The sequence below is a fragment of the Apiospora phragmitis genome (assembly GCF_038363925.1).
Source record: "Apiospora phragmitis strain CBS 135458 chromosome Unknown utg000009l:1.0-1189150.0:1.0-1190623.0, whole genome shotgun sequence".
NCBI classification, from domain to species: domain Eukaryota; kingdom Fungi; phylum Ascomycota; class Sordariomycetes; order Amphisphaeriales; family Apiosporaceae; genus Apiospora; species Apiospora phragmitis.
The window spans coordinates 138307-156526 of NW_027117408.1; the positions used below are offsets into that span (position 1 = coordinate 138307).

Here is an 18220-nt window from a genome sequence, read left to right on the forward strand (position 1 = left end):
GAAGTACAAGACTCAAAAGTCTTAACATGGTTCTTGGGTGAAATCAAAACACCAGTCGAGCCACACGGCCCTTCTCGCCCGAGGCCCAGCACACGCGCCCCCCGACGCACTCGACGGCGTCGAAGCTGCCGTCGTCGAACCCGTGCCACGTCCTGCCCCCGTCGAGCGTGAAGTCTGACTCCGTCGGTCCCACCGCCACAGCGGCGCCAGCACCAGCCGCACCCTTCGAACACAGACCGGAGACCCATGCCGCACCGGACCGGTAGCCGCCCGGGAACTTATCGGCAGGGCTCCAGGTGACGCCCCCATCGTCGGACCAGCCCGCCGTGCCGCTCGACCGCGTCGGGTCCTCGTAGTCGCCGCCGACCACGAGCCCATGCGCCGCGTCCCGGAACCGCACCGAGAAGACGCCCTGCGAGGCGTTGGCAGCGGGGATGGGCGTCTCGGTTACGGAAGAGTTCCAGGTAAGTCCGTCGTCGGCGCTCGCGAAGACGCGGCCAAGGGGCGGGGCGCCGCCGGTGGCTAGATACCACCGACCCGATTTGGTCTCGAGGCAGGTCCCGCTGGCCGCGAAGCCCGCCTCGCCGTCGCGGGCGGGGGCATGCCCGTTTGGGCGGAGGAGACAATGTTCCAGGAAAGGCCCTGGTCTCGGGTCTCGAGCAGGCGGAAATGCAAATGGCCGTCCTCCGCGGCGACGGGGTCGCTCATGACCATGCCGTGCGACGGGTCCGTCTCCGAGAAGGCGAGGCAGTCGTAGAAGGCCGCCGGGTCCGCGTTGGCGAAGGCTAGATGCCAGGAGGCGCCGCCGTCGGTGGTGGCGTAGATGCGCGAGGCGGGGCCTTCGCCGATGCTGAGGGCGACGGCGTGGGAGGCGGACCAGGCGGCGATGTCGCGGAACTCCAATGCTGCTTCTTCTTCGGCAGCGGTGGAAGAGTTGAAAGAGGGAGGAGAAGAAGAAGAAGAAGGCCCGACCGAGATCCAGGTCGCGCCGCTGTCCTCGGTCCGCAGGATGGTGCCGTTGGTGCCGGCCACCCACGCCGTGCTGGCCGAGACGGGCGCGAGGCCGCGGAAGCGCTGGGTGCTCTGGGTCGGGGTCAGGGTCCAGGCGGGCTTGGGCAGGTCAGCAGCAGTGGGTGAGCCGGCAACCAGTATTACTAAGCTCGCGGCGGTGAGGAAGAGGGCGGTGGTGCTGACTGGTGCCATGGTGAAAGGGTGGTGCGATTGGCTGTCAGTTGGTTGTGTCAGACGGGGTCTAGATCATCACCAGCCCACTCGCATTCGGGAAACAAGAAACTTTTCGAAGTGTTGGTGTGTATGCAGATTGAATGTTTACTCTATCTTTTTCTCTCCCTTTTTCCGGCCGGGGAAGTATGTCTCCACGGTCTGACTGAATAATCAATCAACCATAACACTGTTATCTTCGGTTGTCGCAGGGGTGCGTTTGTTAGGATCCCCGGATCCGACGGTGCGCGCCGAGATCTGTGGCCCCCCTTGCCCCTTTAGGCAGGCGCGTTCGTTACATGGGCTTGGTGCCGACGTTTTGGCTCGTTTGCAGTGCCACGAGATCGCAACTTGAGGTGAGGGACCAATCGAGTGCAGTAGTACGATTGAACCGGAAAGGATGGGGATGAGATGTTGCAAGGGAGCAACAAGATGGCATATGATTAGATTAGAATTAAAGAGATACACAGTGATAAACTGCTAGTACGACGGAAGGAGGTGACAAGAAGAAAAGCACTCTGGTTCCAATCCAGCCTGCGATCGCGTTGCCCCCGTCACCAATTGCGACGGCACCGGCGTCGTGGTGAATGGTAAAACCTGAAGGTGCAGCACACATTAGCAAGCCTTTCCTTGCCTGCTCACGTTATTCTTGTTCACTCACCTCAATCTAGCTCGGGCAGAAGCTCGCGTAGCGGCTCGTCACACAAAAGACCACAGAAAAGGAAGCTTGCCATTTAAGCATGACGCTCTTGGGTTATCGCCGATCTCTTCTTCACAAATTCGTTGGACAGGACGACAGAAGTCGGTTGGCGAAGAAGCTTAATGAGCTTTAGGCTTTCATGTCATGAATGCATGACCGCCGAAATAACTCATGCATCATCATGTATCTCCTCGTCCTCATCCGATTCGAAGGCCTGTCGCTTTCATTTGGGAGACACTGCGTCATCTCTCATGGTCTCATACATGGCCCCCTCCTCGGCCTCCTCTATGTATTCATTCTCTGTCTCATCAGGATCGTAGTCCTGCCGACTCGGGGGTGATGGACTGTCCACTTCCATAGCGTCCCCCTTCTTAGGCGCACCCCCGTGAACGGGCCCCTGGGCCGATGGCGACTGCTCACACTTTGTCTTACGCCGAGTGCAATGATTGCACGCAATGCCGAGTCTGCGGCTCTTGGGGGTGCGGCAGCTTTTCCTCCTGTCCTTGCTTTTGCGGCAGTGGTCGCACGGCCCGTTGGGGTTGGTCTCACCCTCGTCACCGTCTATGGCAGCCGCCTTCTTCTTCGCGCGATCCGTCTTGCGGTGCGGCCCTTCGCGTGCCGCCTCCGCTGCCGCCGGTGCGGACGGTTCCAACACCGGAGAAGGGGCAGTTGGTGGTGATGACGATGATGCTGGGCTCGAGTTGGAAAGGTTGGTATCCGCCTCTCTCGCGGTTATGGCAAACACTTGGAATGCATCCCTAGCCGTAGCCTGGGCTCTGGACTGAGGCAAAGGTTGACGCCTGCCGCGTAGGCGAGGCTGCCGAGGAGGAGGAGGAGGCAGCTGTGGCGACGACACGCTCGGCGGACTGCCACTCTCTTCCTTCATTTGTGTTGCCATGCCTGCCCCCACAGGGGCCGTGGGGGAGGCCTTGACGCGAGGTAGTGGCACAGTAACCACCGGGGTATCACGATTCTTTGCAAGTCGTAGGGGAAGCTCCCCCAGAGGATTAGCGGCGATATCTTGATTGGACATGTCCAGTTCCGGGGTCCTTGGCAGCCTGAGCCATGTGCATCTTTTCAGGGGTCCTTCTGGAGCGTCAGGACGTATGTCGTTTAGCCCCCGATACTGGTCGAGCCGATACTGGTCGAGATGTAGGCCGCGAGGGACTGGTTGCATACCGGCGCGTGGCAACGGAGGGGATGCTGCTGGGGGGGGGGGGGGTAGAGGAGAGAGAGGCGGGACTGGTGGTAGTCCCTCTGTCTGGGGCCTCAGAGGCGGCAGGCGTGGTGGCGATCGTTTAGATGGCATTTTCACTGGTTCAAGGAAGAATGCGTCGGTATGTCGCTGTCGCTACTTCTCGATATACGAATAGGAGGTAGTAGGAAATACACGTTGCTGAACCAAGGACAGGGCTCGATAAGTCTGTGTTCGAGCCACCAAGGAAATGTACGGGACATCACAGGGATGATTGGCAGCAGTACTGACAAATGGGAGCTGGACAGGTTCATATATACCTTCTTCAAGCTATCTCCGGGACATCCTCATAGTCCCATATGTTTGAGTTCTGTATGAACCGTACCCGAGCTGTGATGCCTATAGTCTGATCCACGATGACTTTCTCCGATTTCTACTATAAATACAAAATAGAGGATGATTAATTGAATGGTTGCGTATTTCTTGTCGAATGGATTGCTGGATTTCTTCCTGGAACCACTGCTGGCTTGAGATTTGCCTGATCCAGCGAGGTATATCGCCGGTTCGCAACTGCATCAAGCAACTGCATCTAGCCATGTTGGACAGTAAAGTAGATGTGGACTCTGTCATCGTGTTTGGCGAACTCTTTTCGAGGGTGTTAAGGTTTCGGGGCACTGTGGTTGGCGATGGTAGGAGGCCTGGTCGGAGATACATATATTCGTGAAGACGATAGAGTTCCTGGTAATCGCAGAAACATGGCAATTGAACAAGACATCCACGAAGACAAATTGACCCAATAGAACTGATTGCCTCGCGGTGAATTTTTTAGATGCAAGATGGACTCTAGGTAGCAAAAAGGTAAGGGGAAGGGCAACTGAAGTAATGAGAAGTACCAACAACAGTCAAGCTTTTGGTGTTGAATGATTAGACAATGCATGACCAGAAACAAGAGTGTGTGTTCTGGGGCGCTGTTTCGATGTTGACCGACACGAAGCATTCCCTCATTACGTTTCATTCGAAGTACGTCATGCGTCATTACGCTATTATTCTCTTCGCTTCTCTATGTACAATGCAAGCTTACGACACGACGTAATACAGCATCGCCGTAAAGATCAGCAGCGCCAACGACGAGCCCACCCCCGAAATGTGGTAGGCCTCATTAGTAGGCGTAGGCCCGGCCGGGCTGCCCGTGCTCGGCGTCGTCCCCGTCGCGTTGCCACCAGCAGCACCACCCTCAGCCGCCTGCCCGTCCACCACGGCGATCCTGCCCCCGAGCTCGAAGTCGACGGGGCTCTTGGCCTTGATGTAGTCGACCAGGACCTCGTCCATGGTATCCAGAATCACGATGCTCCCCTCGTTTACGGGCACGAGGATATTGTCGCCGCCCGTCGCGACGAAATCAATCGTGACGACGGCATACTCTTTCTGCATATCGACAGGCTTGCCGCCGGCCGTAAGTCGCACGAGCCGCTTCCCCACCGCGTTCTGCGGGTTGTACTCGACCTTGACGCCGCGGCTGACTTGGAAGAACCCGCCGAGCGCTTTCCCGTTGAACTGGTTCACCTTGGAGACGGCCCCTTCAAAAATCTTCCAGAGCTCCGCGCCCGTGTACGTGAGCTCCACGACGGCGTTGCCGAAGGGGAAGCTCGTCAGCACCTCGCCGCGCGTGATGGGGCCCGCGTCGATGGTGGCGCGGATCCCTCCCGCGTTGGTGAAGGCGAAGGCGGCGTCGGAGCCGCCGTCGAGGCGATACTGGAGCATGGCGCTATCCGTGTTAGGCGATCAGCCAATCAGTCATATGATAGGGGCCAAAAAGAACTTACTCGCAGACAAAGTCGCCCAGGTAGCACTCCTCCTTCTGGCACTTGGTCTGGTCCAGCTCGACGTTGGCAGTACCGACCTCCTGCGCGGCAAAGGCGTCAAACGGCTTGCGCCACTCGTCGACCTGCTCCTGGAGGTCCTCGTCCTGCTTGGTCGCATTGGTGAGGTGGACGGGGGCGCCGTGGTAGGCGAGGACTTTTCCCTCGGCGTCGTAGGTCACGTCGATGTAGCCCAGATACTCGCCCCAGCGGTAGGCAGTCACGATGAAGACCTCGTCGCCGTCCCGGTTCGTCTCGACCGTCGGGTACTTGCCCGCGGCCCCGTCCATGTCGCCCAGCAAGGTGTGCGAGTGCCCGCCCATGATGAAGTGCAGCCCGCGCGTGGCCTGTGCGAGCTTGATGTCCTCGTCGTAGCCGATGTGGGTGATGGCGGCGATCCTCTTCACGTCCGGCTCGGTGGCCCGGATGTGGTCGATGGTGGCCTGCATGCTCGCGACGTGGTCGCCGAACTTGGTACCCTTGCCCGGCTTGCTGATGTCCGGCACCGCGTCGGTGGTCAAACCAATAACGGCCAGCGCGTACTCGTCGAAAACGTGGTACGGCTTGATGGAGGCGTTCAGCACGGGGTGGTCCGAGACGATGTTGGCCGCGACGACGGGGAACGTCAGGTTCTGGATGAAGTCGCCCAACGCATCGTCTCCGCCATCGAACTCGTGGTTGCCCAGCGTCATGGCGTCGAAGCCGATCTCGTTCAGCGTGTCGGCGATCTTCTCGCCCTTGTAGAAGGTGTAGAAGAGCGTGCCCTGGAACTCGTCGCCGACGTTGAGCAGCAGGCTGTCCGGGTGGTCCGGCCGCGTCTCCTCAATGGCCGTCTTGACGCGGGCATAGCCGCCGAAGCAGCCCCGCTCGGGTTTGGTGCAGTCGGTGCCCGCGGCGCTGAACTCGTCCAGGTGGGCGTGCACGTCATTGATATGATAGAACGAGATGTTGAAGTTCCCAGCATCGTCAATGAACCGCTTGGACAGATGGCGGCTGTACAGCGCATCCTCGGCCGAAGCCAGGCCAGCAGCCAATGCAGCAGCCGCGGTCACGAGCGTGCACATCGTGGACGTTACTCGACCCATAACGGTGAATTTCAATGGCAATGACGGGAGAAGCCTGCAGAGCAGAGAACACGAGAAACACGATTCCTACGATGGCAAGACATCCATCACCGAGATTTTAAACGATTGGCTACTGAGATCCTACCGGCGATCTTCCTACAGACATGCCTCGTTATCAGCTCCGGCAGCCGAGCCGAAAGCCTGGCGACGATCTGGGCCTGCATCATCTTATCACGGCGGCGCGGGAATTGGGCAGCGGTGTCGGCCGCGTGCAGCTTCGACAAATCAGAGCTCCCACGTGCGAGGACGAGGTGTCTTGGCCTGCATCTTGGCTGCTTGGCGCTCCGAGACAGCTGCTGCAATGGGGGGATGTGCCCGGCCTTGGAGATGGGAGATTTGTACGGATATGTAGAAACATAAGGTATATATTCCATGCGGTGAAGGATATCTCCTTCATTATTCACATTTACCTTGGGGCTCGGCAGGTATCATTAACCGCCGGTGTCCGTTGGTGGGCGATCCATCCCAGTCGCCAATTGACAGGAACTTTGGTTGTCGGTCGCAATTGGGATGGCGTGCCAAGAGGGCCTATCCAGTGGAATGAGTCCAGTGCTTTTGGGGGTCAAGCAGCAGGCGAGTCAACCAACCACCGTACCCAGGCATTCAAAAAAAGGAGACGAGAGGGAAAAAGAAAAAAGACAGTCATCAAATGGCCCTTCTGGATGTCTAGAATCATGCACGACGTAACAAGTGTCCCGACTCCTGTATGCATGACATAGCAATCTGCGGTCTCGCTGACGGGCAGCCGTGACAATGATGCAATAGGAGTGCATGGAAACTCTTTGGGCGTTGCTCTCGGACGTGCAGAGGAGCGCCGCTCCCGTCAGGATGGCGCAGGGCCATTACGAATTTCCCGACACGGGCGACGGAAGCTGCCAGCTGGAAGTTTGAGATGGGACGGAGAGTTCAACTGTGGGCATCAGCAGCGTGCAGCGCTGGCGATTTGCCCTCGAGGTTAACCAAACAGGCAATGGGCCACGCTATAAATAATCGGCGCGAGTCGTCATCACGCATCAGGGCGCCAAAAATGCGAAAGAGTCTGAAGGTGGCACGGGCATCGATAGTTCCCTTTTCCGTGCCGTCGTCAGTTGATGCATGATCGTCGATTGGTGCAGCGCTCTTGAGGCTGAAACGGTTTGGGGGGAGAGTGCTGTTATTGGGGGTGGAAGCTTCGCCAGCGAGACGCCCTGAAGCAGGTGCCAGTCTCAGGACTCAGCAGCACTCATTAGTGGTGCAGCGGTGCAGCGGTCCAGTGGTTGGTCCAGTGACTGCAGCTCTGTTTTAACGCATTGGGCTGTACGTAATGGGGTGTGGTTCCAATACTTAGGCCAGACCAACTGGATACAGTACAACCACAATCCTACTATTGATTGATTGATTTGACGGCTTGAGTCAAGCGCCTCTACCATTACTGTAATAACGTTAACCTTCTTCTTCAGGGACACCCTTCTCACGAGTAGTCAATTTCTCTTTGAGGGTGACGTGCTTGGCGTGGAAGCCAGCGGCTATTGTTGCGTCTCCTAAATTGAACCTACCACTGACTGCGAACCACCATATCCCCTCGTGGAGCTAAGGAACATAGTCTCCGTAGGTAAGTATGTTGAATAAGCATATCAAGTAATGAGATATACGTACTGTACGAAAGCTTGGCGATTATTACGAGATGCATCTTTTCGGGCCGTATGCCCCAGACGGGCAGCTCTCCCGATGACGCCTCTCGACGCACTCTGCATAGGCTATTCCCTCTCCAGCAGGTGCGCGTTGTTGGAGCATTTCTCTGCAGATCGGGAAGGGGTGGAGGGGGTGGTTGTACCTGGGCCCTTCGTCTACCCCTGCCGATATCGATGTCGCAGGAAACATTTCCAAATCCAGTACGTTAGGTTACTGAGCAAAAGACAAAGAGATTTCGTCAGATCATGTGTTCTTCTTCTGCACCAGCTGGACGCTTGTTTCAAGCCAGGCTGCAGACGCACATCATGCTATGTTATGCTTCTGGGTCTCTGCATCGAACATCGAGCAAAGAGTGGAAAGGGAAAAATAGAACAAAGAAAAGAGGGTCCCTGAGCTTTTCCACTAGACCTCCCCCTCCCCTCCCCTTTGGCGGGCACCCGCTCCCAGGGCCAACCCGCCAAGCCGCGCGGCCGGTACATTTACATTACAGCGCACCCAGGACCGGAAGACTGGATCTTGGCCAACGAATCGTCCAACTCAGGAACAGCCATGCCTCGGACGAGACGATGCCAGCAAAAGACACGAGCAGACGTGGGAAAAGGACTGGAGAAAGGCGCGCGCTTTTGGAAACTATGGAGGCGCAGTTGAGGCCTGCGTCCCCTCGTGATATGGCAGCAACATGGGCAGTTCCACGGCGTGCAATAGCCAGTCGGTGGGATCAATATCAGGTCATCGACAGGATGACGCGAGATTGCATTCGCATTCGCATTTTCCCTAATGAATATTCGGTGAGACGACTGAACAAGGTCAACAATCAACAGTCAACAAAAACCAGAACCAGGTAACCAGCAACGTTTTTTTAATTGGTGGCTAGCACATACGACTTCATATCCGACGATATGAACTGGGATCATGTTGGATGCTCGTGTACACGTTGACACGTAGCTGCGTAGCAACCAGCCATAAAGAAGGCGGTTGGCATCAGTCGCCAATCATGGAATTTTCATCCAGTACTCCGTACAACCTTGATGGATGATGAATTATCATAGGAGGTAAATTAATACCGAACCAACCTCGAATAAAAACACGAACTAGACGACAAAGAGCTTGCGCAAGCGACACGGCGACAGCCGACTATCAACATCTTGTTTCCAACGGCTTGCTTCTTTAGTACCTTTTTTCCCTTAAACGGTGCCCTTCCCCGGGGACCATCCCAACCAATTCGTCGCTAGAATCTAGCCTAAATTCTGCCCTCGGCGAATCAAGCGCCCTGCTTGCCTGGCCTGGCCCCCTTTGGAGACTGGACCCCCTCCCATCTTTGTTCAACCACCTGCATATACTACTACTCTGCATATTCGTGATGCAGGTGTCCCTGCAGAGAGCATTGCATACTCCATTGCTACCACAACTCTAATAAGAACCAGGCCCTTTTAGCGATAAGCTTGCCGGTCTGGACGTGCCCCCAGTCGCAGCTATTGGCGAGCCTGCTGGCCTTTTTGTTCGGGGGACGTTTCAACCGAATCTTTCGCTACTCGATCTGGCGTCTCAGGGTTTCGAACTAATCAGTAATAAAGAAGCAGCATAAGAATCATAAGAACACGCCCTCGCCCAACTCACACACAACTCTCTTCTCCAGTCCCAGTCCCACCCACGTCCTCTCGTCCCGAACAAATTGGTGTATGAAACTCGGCCGTTCTCTCTCCCCACGGTTTGAGCCTTCCAGAATCCGTCATCTCGCTACGTGACAGCTTAACGGGGGCTGGTAACGTACTCCTCTACCATAGCAATACGGAGCAAAGTGACTTCACGAATCCCACTCTGGGTTACGTCCCTCCACACACGCCCCCCGGCACACGGCCAACCACCCCCTAGCCAGGCCTGGCTTTAACACGAGAGCGATCATCTCCACACACAGCGAACACCTTAATCTCGGCACATTGCCACTGCCTTGATCTACGTTTCTAGACCACCGTCCCCTTACCCCTCTGCCCCTAGCTAGTGTTGTCTGGCATTCCGCTACAGCATAGCCACGCCTGCGATAACGGGTGATTGTGGAAAGTTGTCATTGATTGTATCAGATATACATATCAAAAGGGACCTGCTGCTGCTCTGCTACTTACTATTGTTATTGCTGCTGTCACTGGTTTAACAGCAACCCCTTTTTTTTCCTTGCAACTCATTTTCTTATTATTAGAGAGAGAGAGCGTTGGCCATAATCAATTGATATCGTCACACGCTTCATACTACTCACCCAACCCCTAACGAAAATGCGTATCACCAAGAAATTCGACCGGGCCTTCCAATGGGCGGGGGAGAAGATGGGCTCCGAGGCCAAGACGGCCATGACGGACGACTTCAAGAACTTGGAGACGGAAATGGCGTTACGGCATGACGGTACAACCTCACTACAGACTCCTTTTTCTCCGATTGTGTGCGACAGCTCGCTAACTACTGCATTTCTCTCTCTGAACAGGAATGGACCGCCTCCAGAAATCCATGAACATTTATTCCAAGTCCATCTCCAAGCGGTGCGAGAGCGCCGAAGACAAAGAGAAGGGCCTGCCGATCAGCTACATGGGCCGGACGATGATGAGCCATGGCGAGGACTTCGAGCCGGATTCCGAGTTTGGCAACTGCCTCATCGGTATGTACAGCATCCTACACATACAGAGCGCAAGACGTGTTTACTGATATCTCTCCTTCTGCTTTAGTTATGGGACGTGCCAACGAATCGATTGCCGGTATCCAAGAGAACTACTCGGCCCAGGCGACAGCCTACTGGCTTGAGTCGCTGGAGCGCTCGCTTGCCATGATGAAGGAATACCAGGTTAGTTCCCCAAGTACAGGCAATTGCAACCGCCCTCCCCTCAGGCAGACATTGCGGTTCCTCCCTAGCCGCGTACGAGACTCCCAAGCTAAAACGTCTTTTCCCCAGGCCGCCCGCAAAAAGCTCGAAAACCGCCGCCTCGCCTACGACGCCGCCACGACCAAAGTCCAAAAGGCCAAGCGCGAGGACTTCCGCCTCGAGGACGAGCTGCGCGCGGCGAAGGCCAAGTACGAGGAGTCGTCCGAGGACGTCTTCCGGCGCATGCAGGATATTAAAGAGGTCGAGACCGAGACGGTCAACGACCTGACCAACTTCCTCGACGCCGAGCTCGAGTACCACGAGCGCTGTGCCGAGGAGCTGCGCCGGGCGCGCGCGGGCTGGCCCGCGGGCCAGGGGTCCGTGCCCACGATCCGCGGGCAGTCCGAGTACGGCGGCGGCGGCGGGATGTCGCGGCGGCCCAGCCAGAGCCAGCAGAGCCGCAGCCGCAGCAACACGGCGCGCAGCAGCGACCGCGTCGAGCGCTGGGCCAGTCGCCAGGACGTTTATGAAGAAGAGGAGGAGGAGCCACAGCCGGAGCCGGTGCGCATGCCCATCCGCTCCAACCGCTCGGAGCGGTCCAACAGCTACCTCTCGACGGCGAACCCGCGCGCGGAAACGCCCGTGTCGCCGCGGCCGGGCATCAACCGGGCCTCGACCTACAACAGCGCCTACGAGAACAACAGCGTCTCGCCCTCTCGTACCTCGCCCACGAGCTACCGGAAGCCGCCCTCGCTGCCGCGGCCGGCGACGCTGCCCGCGCCCCAGAACATTGGTTCGCTGCGGGGTAACCTGCGTCCCGTCAGCCGTATCTCTACCAACAGCAACAACAACGGCAACGACGTCTTCGGTGATGACTACGACGGCGCCACCAACAGCAGCGGCAGCCCCGAGTACGACCGCAGTGAGAGCCCGGCCACCAGCTACGGTAGCCTCAGCCGGACGACGAGCAATGTCGGTCTGACGGGGGCTCCTGTCACGGGCAAGAAGGCGCCGCCGCCGCCGCCGCCCAGCCGTGCGAAGAAGCCCCCGCCTTCTATCCCGGCGAAGCGGGACTTGGCTTATTTATCGTAGTCTGCCTAAATTGTCGATTCACATTAGTAGTCTCGCTCTTTTCATGCTTCTGGTGTGGTATAATCTCTACCGGAAGGGAGGGAGAAGGCGAAGACGAAGTTGATTTACGGATATCTGTTTTTAATACACGCAAGCGGATTGGTTTCTATATATAAATATATAACAACAACAACAACAACAACAACAACATCATCAACATCAACAGTTTCAGTCAGGAGGGAGGAAAACCTATAACGAGGGGAGGGTGGTGTGGATCTTTGACGACGTGTGGAGAGCTTTTCCCGCACGAAACGCATAGCGCTTGGAGTTTTCTTTTTTCTATATTATGTCTTGGGATTGCCGACGAATACTCCTTCCTTTTGATAGACTATGGGCGCGCGCATGAGCGAACTCAAGGATACGGAATCTAGGGACTGGATCCTCTTCTCGCCAGCCGAGAGAAGATAATGCTATTTCTTGCAAAGACTCTATTTGTTCATATCTCTCTCGATTCGTGACGAGGTTATTTGACTCGGCTTGACTTCTTCAGATAAGTAGTCGACTTGTCTCTGTCGCTTGGGCAATTAGGATGGATTCTCAAAGTTCCGTCCATACAGCCAGCAGTTTGGGGACTGAAGGGTCATATGGCCACAACTCTCGTTTCGTATGTAAGTAAGCGCGTCAATCAAGAAAATATGTCTTGCGGTGTGCTTAAGTGGGCGTGATCTTGGGTATATTGGTTTCGTTTTCATTACTGCTACATCAAATCATGCTTTCGTTTCTCCTAGACCTGAGCGTTTTGCACGGTCCCCTGGCCTACCTTAGCCCCGGAGGATGACTGAAGTTCGGAAGCGCCGGCTTGCCCCCCTCCCTTCCTCCTCCAGACACCACCGCCACCCTCCTCTCGTTTTCCAGTATTATGCCGCTCGAGCTATTATTATGGTAGAAGGTGTGGTGGATGTTGACGGCCTTATTGTCGTGGTCGTCGTCGCCCTCTCTGATATATCGGCCTATGGCTGCTGGTCAGCTCAATATCGTCGTCTCCTGCTGACCGGAACCTCCCGGGGCCGGCCTCTCCTCCGTCTTGGTCGTCCAGACCCTCGTACCGCTCCCGGCGCGCCCTGGACCTTGACCCCGACACCGTGCTCGAACCCCCGCCACCGCTGGGCCCCGACAAGGGCGTCTTGTCCGACGAGTTCCCGGGCGTCTTGGCCGCCGTCGAACCGAGCAGCCGCGGCGCGAACGACGCCAGCGCAGCCCGGACCGTGGGCAAGCAGACCACGATGACGCTGGCGCTGACCTCGGCGTGGGTCCACATGATGGCGTCGACGTTGTCCCAGGTCGGGTTGTCGGACGTCTCGAAGCGGACGAGGTGGCGCAGCCGCACGGCGCTGGTGACGACGACCAGCAAGCCCAGGCTGAACATGACGAGCGTGTGTACGCGCTTGCGCAGCGCCATGTTGAGGTTCACGATGATGGGCAGCGGCAGCACCAGAATCGCCAAGTCCTGCGCGATGCCGATGCCCGCGGCCGCGAACGAGAGCGCGTTGACGTCGATGCACTTGTACGACGACCGCGAGTACTGGCCCGTCCAGCCGAGCCAGTTGTACTCGACGGGCACGCACTGGAAAATGGTCGCGGCGAGGACGGCGGCGGCGTACAGGACGATCCAGCCGATGACGGCCCAGGCGATGGCGCGGAAGCGGGCGAGGTCGAAGACGCGCAGCAGGAACATGACGACGGCGATCCGGGACAGCGACAGGGTGAGGGTGTAGAGGAGCTCGTCGATGAAGGTGGCCTGGTTGGGGGAGGCGCAACGGTCAGCATATCTAACTTATTGATCGCTCCTGCGGAAGGAAAGGAAGAGGAAAGACCACCTACCCTTAGGACGCGAGTAACTGTTTGCGGGTCAACATCCCAGATGTCGCGACCCATTGCCACTATGCGAACTGCGACCGAAGAACGTTAGCCGGTGGAAAGGTCGACTCAGCAGTGGGAGGTAAGTGGATAGACAAGATGGGGGGGGGGGGGGGGGGTTCGTACTGTAATGTCCCAGGCCCAAGAAAGCGGCCCATACCGGCACCATGGCCAGGACAACCCAGTCGTCCAACTCCATGGTGGAAGTCATCTGGTATCGCACGACTATGCGGATGATGATGCATATCAACGTGATGACATCGATGACGACGTAGACGACCTCGTCGACCATGGACCGGCGCCGCTGTGGCTTGTTGCATGCCTGTTCTTGAACCTTGGCGAACTCTAGAGTACTCGCGGGTCAGTTCGTGAATGCCCTCAGTCTCTCTCTCCTGTCCGCGAGTTGCGACTACTGGTGATCCTTCGGGGTGTAACGTACTAGGTTGGTCCAATATGGTGCATTGCTTCGAGGCGCACTCGGTGACGGCTTCCAGCAGGTCCGGGTCGGTGCAGATGCATGTCTCGTTGGTGAAGGTGTGGCATACCGATGCGGGTATGGCTTGCCGCAAGCAGGTCAACTAGCGAGACAACCTCGACGTCAGTCTCTCTTTCTCTTGGTATATATCATAATCCAGAAAGAAACAGATCTCTCGTTCTTACCCCGCATTTAGGAATCTCGGCCGTGTACTCGATCAGACTTGCTTGACACAGCGAGAATATCAGCGTCACGAGTATCAGGAGACATCCCCGTCCATGCCTCATGGCGCGCGGGTGACGCCCTACTCGACGTCCCGGAACGGCGGGCACCAGCACTCGTCTTTTAGTGGTACCGAGCAGTAGTTCCAGGTATCGATAAAGGCATGTGGTGGCAGTGGTCGTACATTTAGGTCGAGTTGATACGATTCATGCTAGACGGTAATGAGGATGACATGAACAGCATTAGGGGAACCATGGATGGGTTTCATATAACCCACGAGGATTTTCAATGTTTTCTAAAGGGATTCCCGCCTACTATTACATCGAGGTTCTCCACACACAATGTAATACAGTGAGAGTGCGGTGCGCTCTCTCGCGCGGACGGACCATACCGACCCAATCAATCTACCCGGACGACGGCACTACCGAATTTCCCTGGTTTCTGGATCGATTCGTGGTGTGCTAGTCGGTCAGGGGATGCTAAAAAGGCAAGAAGGGGAACCGCGATCCGCCCAAACGGGTTACGGGATTTGCGATTGGGTTCCCCGATCGCCATACCTCGCATACCTCGTGCATGGGATCTTCCGTTAGAGCATCGGATCGTCGCAGTGGTTATTGACTGGAAAGGCTGCTTTTCAGCTAGTCAGCGAATCGTAGTAGCCTGTCCCGCCCGCGTCGATTGCGGTAGCGCGGCGCTCCCGGGGATTAGCGTGCCTGAGATTGTCAATGCGGATTGCGAAGATCCCTGTTGACATACGGAGTATGCCGCTCCAATTAACCGTGATGTTTGCCGGGAATAGCAGCATCCTCCTGCCTGGAGATTCGTGCAGCGTGATGAGACGGCCACTACTGCATGGCTGACAAGTGACTGAGCTGCATTTCTACCTAATTTTATGGTGTTGGTCTTCTTGGATTCTCAATTCATACTACTTCCTGTCTAGATTTCATGTTAGCGCAGCTGCTACCCACCAACACGGCACGGAGCTCAATGTCGGAGCCGAGAAAGCCTCCACATCGTCTCGTTCTGCCGTGTCTTTTAGTCCAATTTTGTTATCTTTAGTGTCCATGTTCGGCCACTTTCACAGAACCAGCGAGTTGCCATCGTGGAAGCAAGGGGAGTTTCCGGGAAGTAACATGGTGGCATTGCCAGATGCAACTGTAACATAGCCGTTTCTAGTCCCAAGACGGTGGTAGGTTCGAAGGCAGGTTAAGATGTGTGTCCCACTTGGATCGGTCTTAGTGGGCTTGGGTCAATAGATCCTGCCAAGCTCGGGTGCTAGCTTATCCATCCACTAAGGGCGGCACAAGTCCGACCAGAGAGTGTTGGGAAAGAGGGAGATTCTTCTTTTGCGATCATGCAATTGGCAATTGGCTTGTTCCTGCTTTGCGACGGTGTTACATCCAACACACGTGGAAACACCAGTAGTCAGATAGATGACACTTGCAGCAGAGCCACCATGGTTCGCTCCAGGCTATCTGTCAGCGACTCTAGGCTATCTGTCAGTAACTCCAGCCGTTCTTTCACCTACTTCTCTGTCAACCTGTCATCTAGTTGACAGCCGCTATAAAACGTAGTTCTTGCGCCCGAAGTCACCTAGATCGTCCTCCGCCTGTCACTGACAGATAAATAGCCCGCACCCGCACTTTTTGCCAGACTGTCTATTCAAAACGGCAGCGCCAATCAACGTGCAGTTGAGGGGGTAGCTACCCACACAGCACCTACCTCATCGTTGCCGTCAGAACCGACAACGCCATATCACATCAAATAGCGGTTTTGGGCTCACTCTACTTCGTACTAGCACCGTCTATACGAAAAAAGCTTCGCTAGCTTGCCCATACGAATAGTAATCTAGTGCGGCACCGATTTTCTGTCACGGTTAGCTTAGTAAAGAACCTGCCGCTAGGAGACAGAGGCGCATCTTGGCATCCAGGAAGTGCCGGCCATCCTCGTTCTTGTTCAAGAGGACAGTTCCAGGTAGAAAGGACATGGACGAAATCTGAACCCCGCCTGCCCCGTCCTACGAAGACTGATCGGCCCCCCCCCCCCCCTCATCGCCTCTGAGATAGCCACCGTCGTGCTCTACCCAATACTAGTTGGTGGGTTTCCATCTAGTCCAGACATGCTTCGAGGGAGCAAGGCACTAAGAGCCCGCTAGTTGCCACGAATAAGGAGTATAGCTTTAGTCTGAACACATTACTCGAAGCGGTGGGTCGACCACCTCGTGGGATCCAGGATAGCGTGCAGGATGCTCATGAAACACTCGCCAAAATTGTTTTTGTAAAGTGTGTTGCAGTGGCAGTGGGTGGGACTCATTGGTCTTGCTCGCCAACATGGTTCGACTTTGCACTTCATCAACTTGCAGCAGTTCTGTTTAGGAGGCGGCTGCTTTCGTAAGTAAGGGGTGAATCAATCATGTATGTACATGCTGCTCTCGGGCAAGGGGCGACCGGCCATGTGCGTGCTGGGGTGACAACAGCCGATAATCTACCCGTATCTGGCGGTGTGGAACCCCCGACTCTCCCGGGACGAATGCCGGAATGCAGTGTGACTATGGACGTGAATGATCTTACATGGCAGGTCTATTAGGTAATGCACCGGCCAAAGTAAACCAGACGACGCGGGCGGCTTGATAACTCCAGCCTTCGAGAATGGTGGCGCCTCGCCGAGTCCGAGAGACAAAGCAACCTATTGGATGTCTCCTCTGAATTCGCTGGTTTAATTACCTCGACTTCCTACCGGCGTTTACGGCGCTACATCTGAGAGGCGATCTAGAAACGAGGATGATATACAGTATAGTCACCTAAACCAGTACCTTGACATCGCACCGTGTTTTAGATCACGTTAATATAACTCTGTTTACAAACAGCCTGCCCTTCTGAAACTTTGTTGTTTCCTTCTAGGCTTGAACCATATATCGTCAAGAGGCATCGGTAAGTCAAGAAACAACGACAGGCTTTAAGTAGTCCAGTATCCACCCCTCGTAAGCTGTGTTCGGCGGCAAATCGTCAGGTAGAAATTCCCGCAAGGTCCAAAATGGTGAATTACATTACAGGAGAGGAGGCCGAGTTTTCTTTAACGAGTGTTCCTACATTTTTACGCCTAATCACGGTTGTATAAGAAACACTCAAAATCGAGTTACAAGCAGCAAAATGTGTCAACCTTGTCAAACCGGTCGACAACATAAGTAAACAGGTTTCCTGCCAATATGGACAGACATTGCTATATTATCCAGCTTTGTTAATTAGTACATAATGCTAGAGATACCTGTAGAGACTATGCGTGTGTGGCGTTAAGGTCATCTAGGGGTATATATCTCCAATTCTCTTTGGGGAAACGATCAGTACTTTCAACACTAACCTTCTCTCGACCATGGCGTAATTGTGCCAAGATTGTGACACGGTTAGTCGTATGCTCAATGAGTCAAAGCATAGCAGCGATGGCCGGGAGTCGATGGTACCAGCTGGGCAGAGACGGCTCCCTTGCTTATGCATTGTTGCCGTTGGTTCTTCCTTTTTTCTTCTTCTCTCCATATTCGATTCAATGCCGAACCAGCCTGGCACCAACGAGCAGATAGCAACCTCTTGACAGTATGCTACCGAGTATAGCACCCCTATTTGGGCAACAATCTTTGCCTGGACCAAGTCGAAAGGCCCAGGGAAGTTTCTGGAAAATTTCCATAGGAACACCAAGCCTTCTGAAAGCCTTACCTATGTGGTGCTACGGTGTTCAAGTCCGTGGCGACCAGTTAAGCAGTTCGCCGAGGATTCAGGAGACGAATAGAAGACTACTGTTCAACCTGCAGATGGCACCTCTCCTGTCAGCCTGCAGCCCGGGCCTGGGGTAGATTTGTGATATATCATTGTCCCGGCCCTCCAGCCGAAAAAAAAGGAACAGTCTAGCTATCCTCGTCTCCTGACAAC

At 55.6% G+C, this 18220-nt stretch overlaps 6 protein-coding genes across 6 annotated transcripts; 1 reads left to right on the top strand and 5 right to left on the bottom strand.

Moving 5' to 3' along the window:
* Positions 1-43: 43 nt before the first annotated feature.
* PG994_009541 (oxidoreductase) lies at positions 44-1203 on the bottom strand (the record flags this gene model as incomplete). Its single annotated transcript, XM_066860950.1, has 2 exons — positions 44-580; positions 625-1203. 2 exons carry the CDS (start codon positions 1201-1203, stop codon positions 44-46), a joined length of 1116 nt encoding a protein of 371 aa, XP_066713120.1.
* A 941-nt stretch (positions 1204-2144) lies between these two features.
* On the bottom strand, positions 2145-2954 carry PG994_009542 (uncharacterized protein; the record flags this gene model as incomplete). The annotated part of the gene is made up of 1 exon (XM_066860951.1): positions 2145-2954. One exon carries the CDS (start codon positions 2952-2954, stop codon positions 2145-2147), a length of 810 nt encoding a protein of 269 aa, XP_066713121.1.
* Positions 2955-4193: 1239 nt separating this feature from the next.
* On the bottom strand, positions 4194-6039 carry PG994_009543 (5'-nucleotidase domain-containing protein; the record flags this gene model as incomplete). Its single annotated transcript, XM_066860952.1, has 2 exons — positions 4194-4881; positions 4940-6039. 2 exons carry the CDS (start codon positions 6037-6039, stop codon positions 4194-4196), a joined length of 1788 nt encoding a protein of 595 aa, XP_066713122.1.
* A 966-nt stretch (positions 6040-7005) lies between these two features.
* Positions 7006-7872, bottom strand: PG994_009544 (uncharacterized protein; the record flags this gene model as incomplete). Its single annotated transcript, XM_066860953.1, has 4 exons — positions 7006-7286; positions 7527-7668; positions 7735-7744; positions 7826-7872. 4 exons carry the CDS (start codon positions 7870-7872, stop codon positions 7006-7008), a joined length of 480 nt encoding a protein of 159 aa, XP_066713123.1.
* A 2165-nt stretch (positions 7873-10037) lies between these two features.
* Positions 10038-11707, top strand: PG994_009545 (meiotically up-regulated protein; the record flags this gene model as incomplete). The annotated part of the gene is made up of 3 exons (XM_066860954.1): positions 10038-10164; positions 10244-10414; positions 10482-11707. 3 exons carry the CDS (start codon positions 10038-10040, stop codon positions 11705-11707), a joined length of 1524 nt encoding a protein of 507 aa, XP_066713124.1.
* Positions 11708-12656: 949 nt separating this feature from the next.
* Positions 12657-14365, bottom strand: PG994_009546 (uncharacterized protein; the record flags this gene model as incomplete). The annotated part of the gene is made up of 5 exons (XM_066860955.1): positions 12657-13484; positions 13568-13635; positions 13730-13948; positions 14043-14181; positions 14264-14365. 5 exons carry the CDS (start codon positions 14363-14365, stop codon positions 12657-12659), a joined length of 1356 nt encoding a protein of 451 aa, XP_066713125.1.
* Between the last annotated feature and the right edge of the window lie 3855 nt (positions 14366-18220).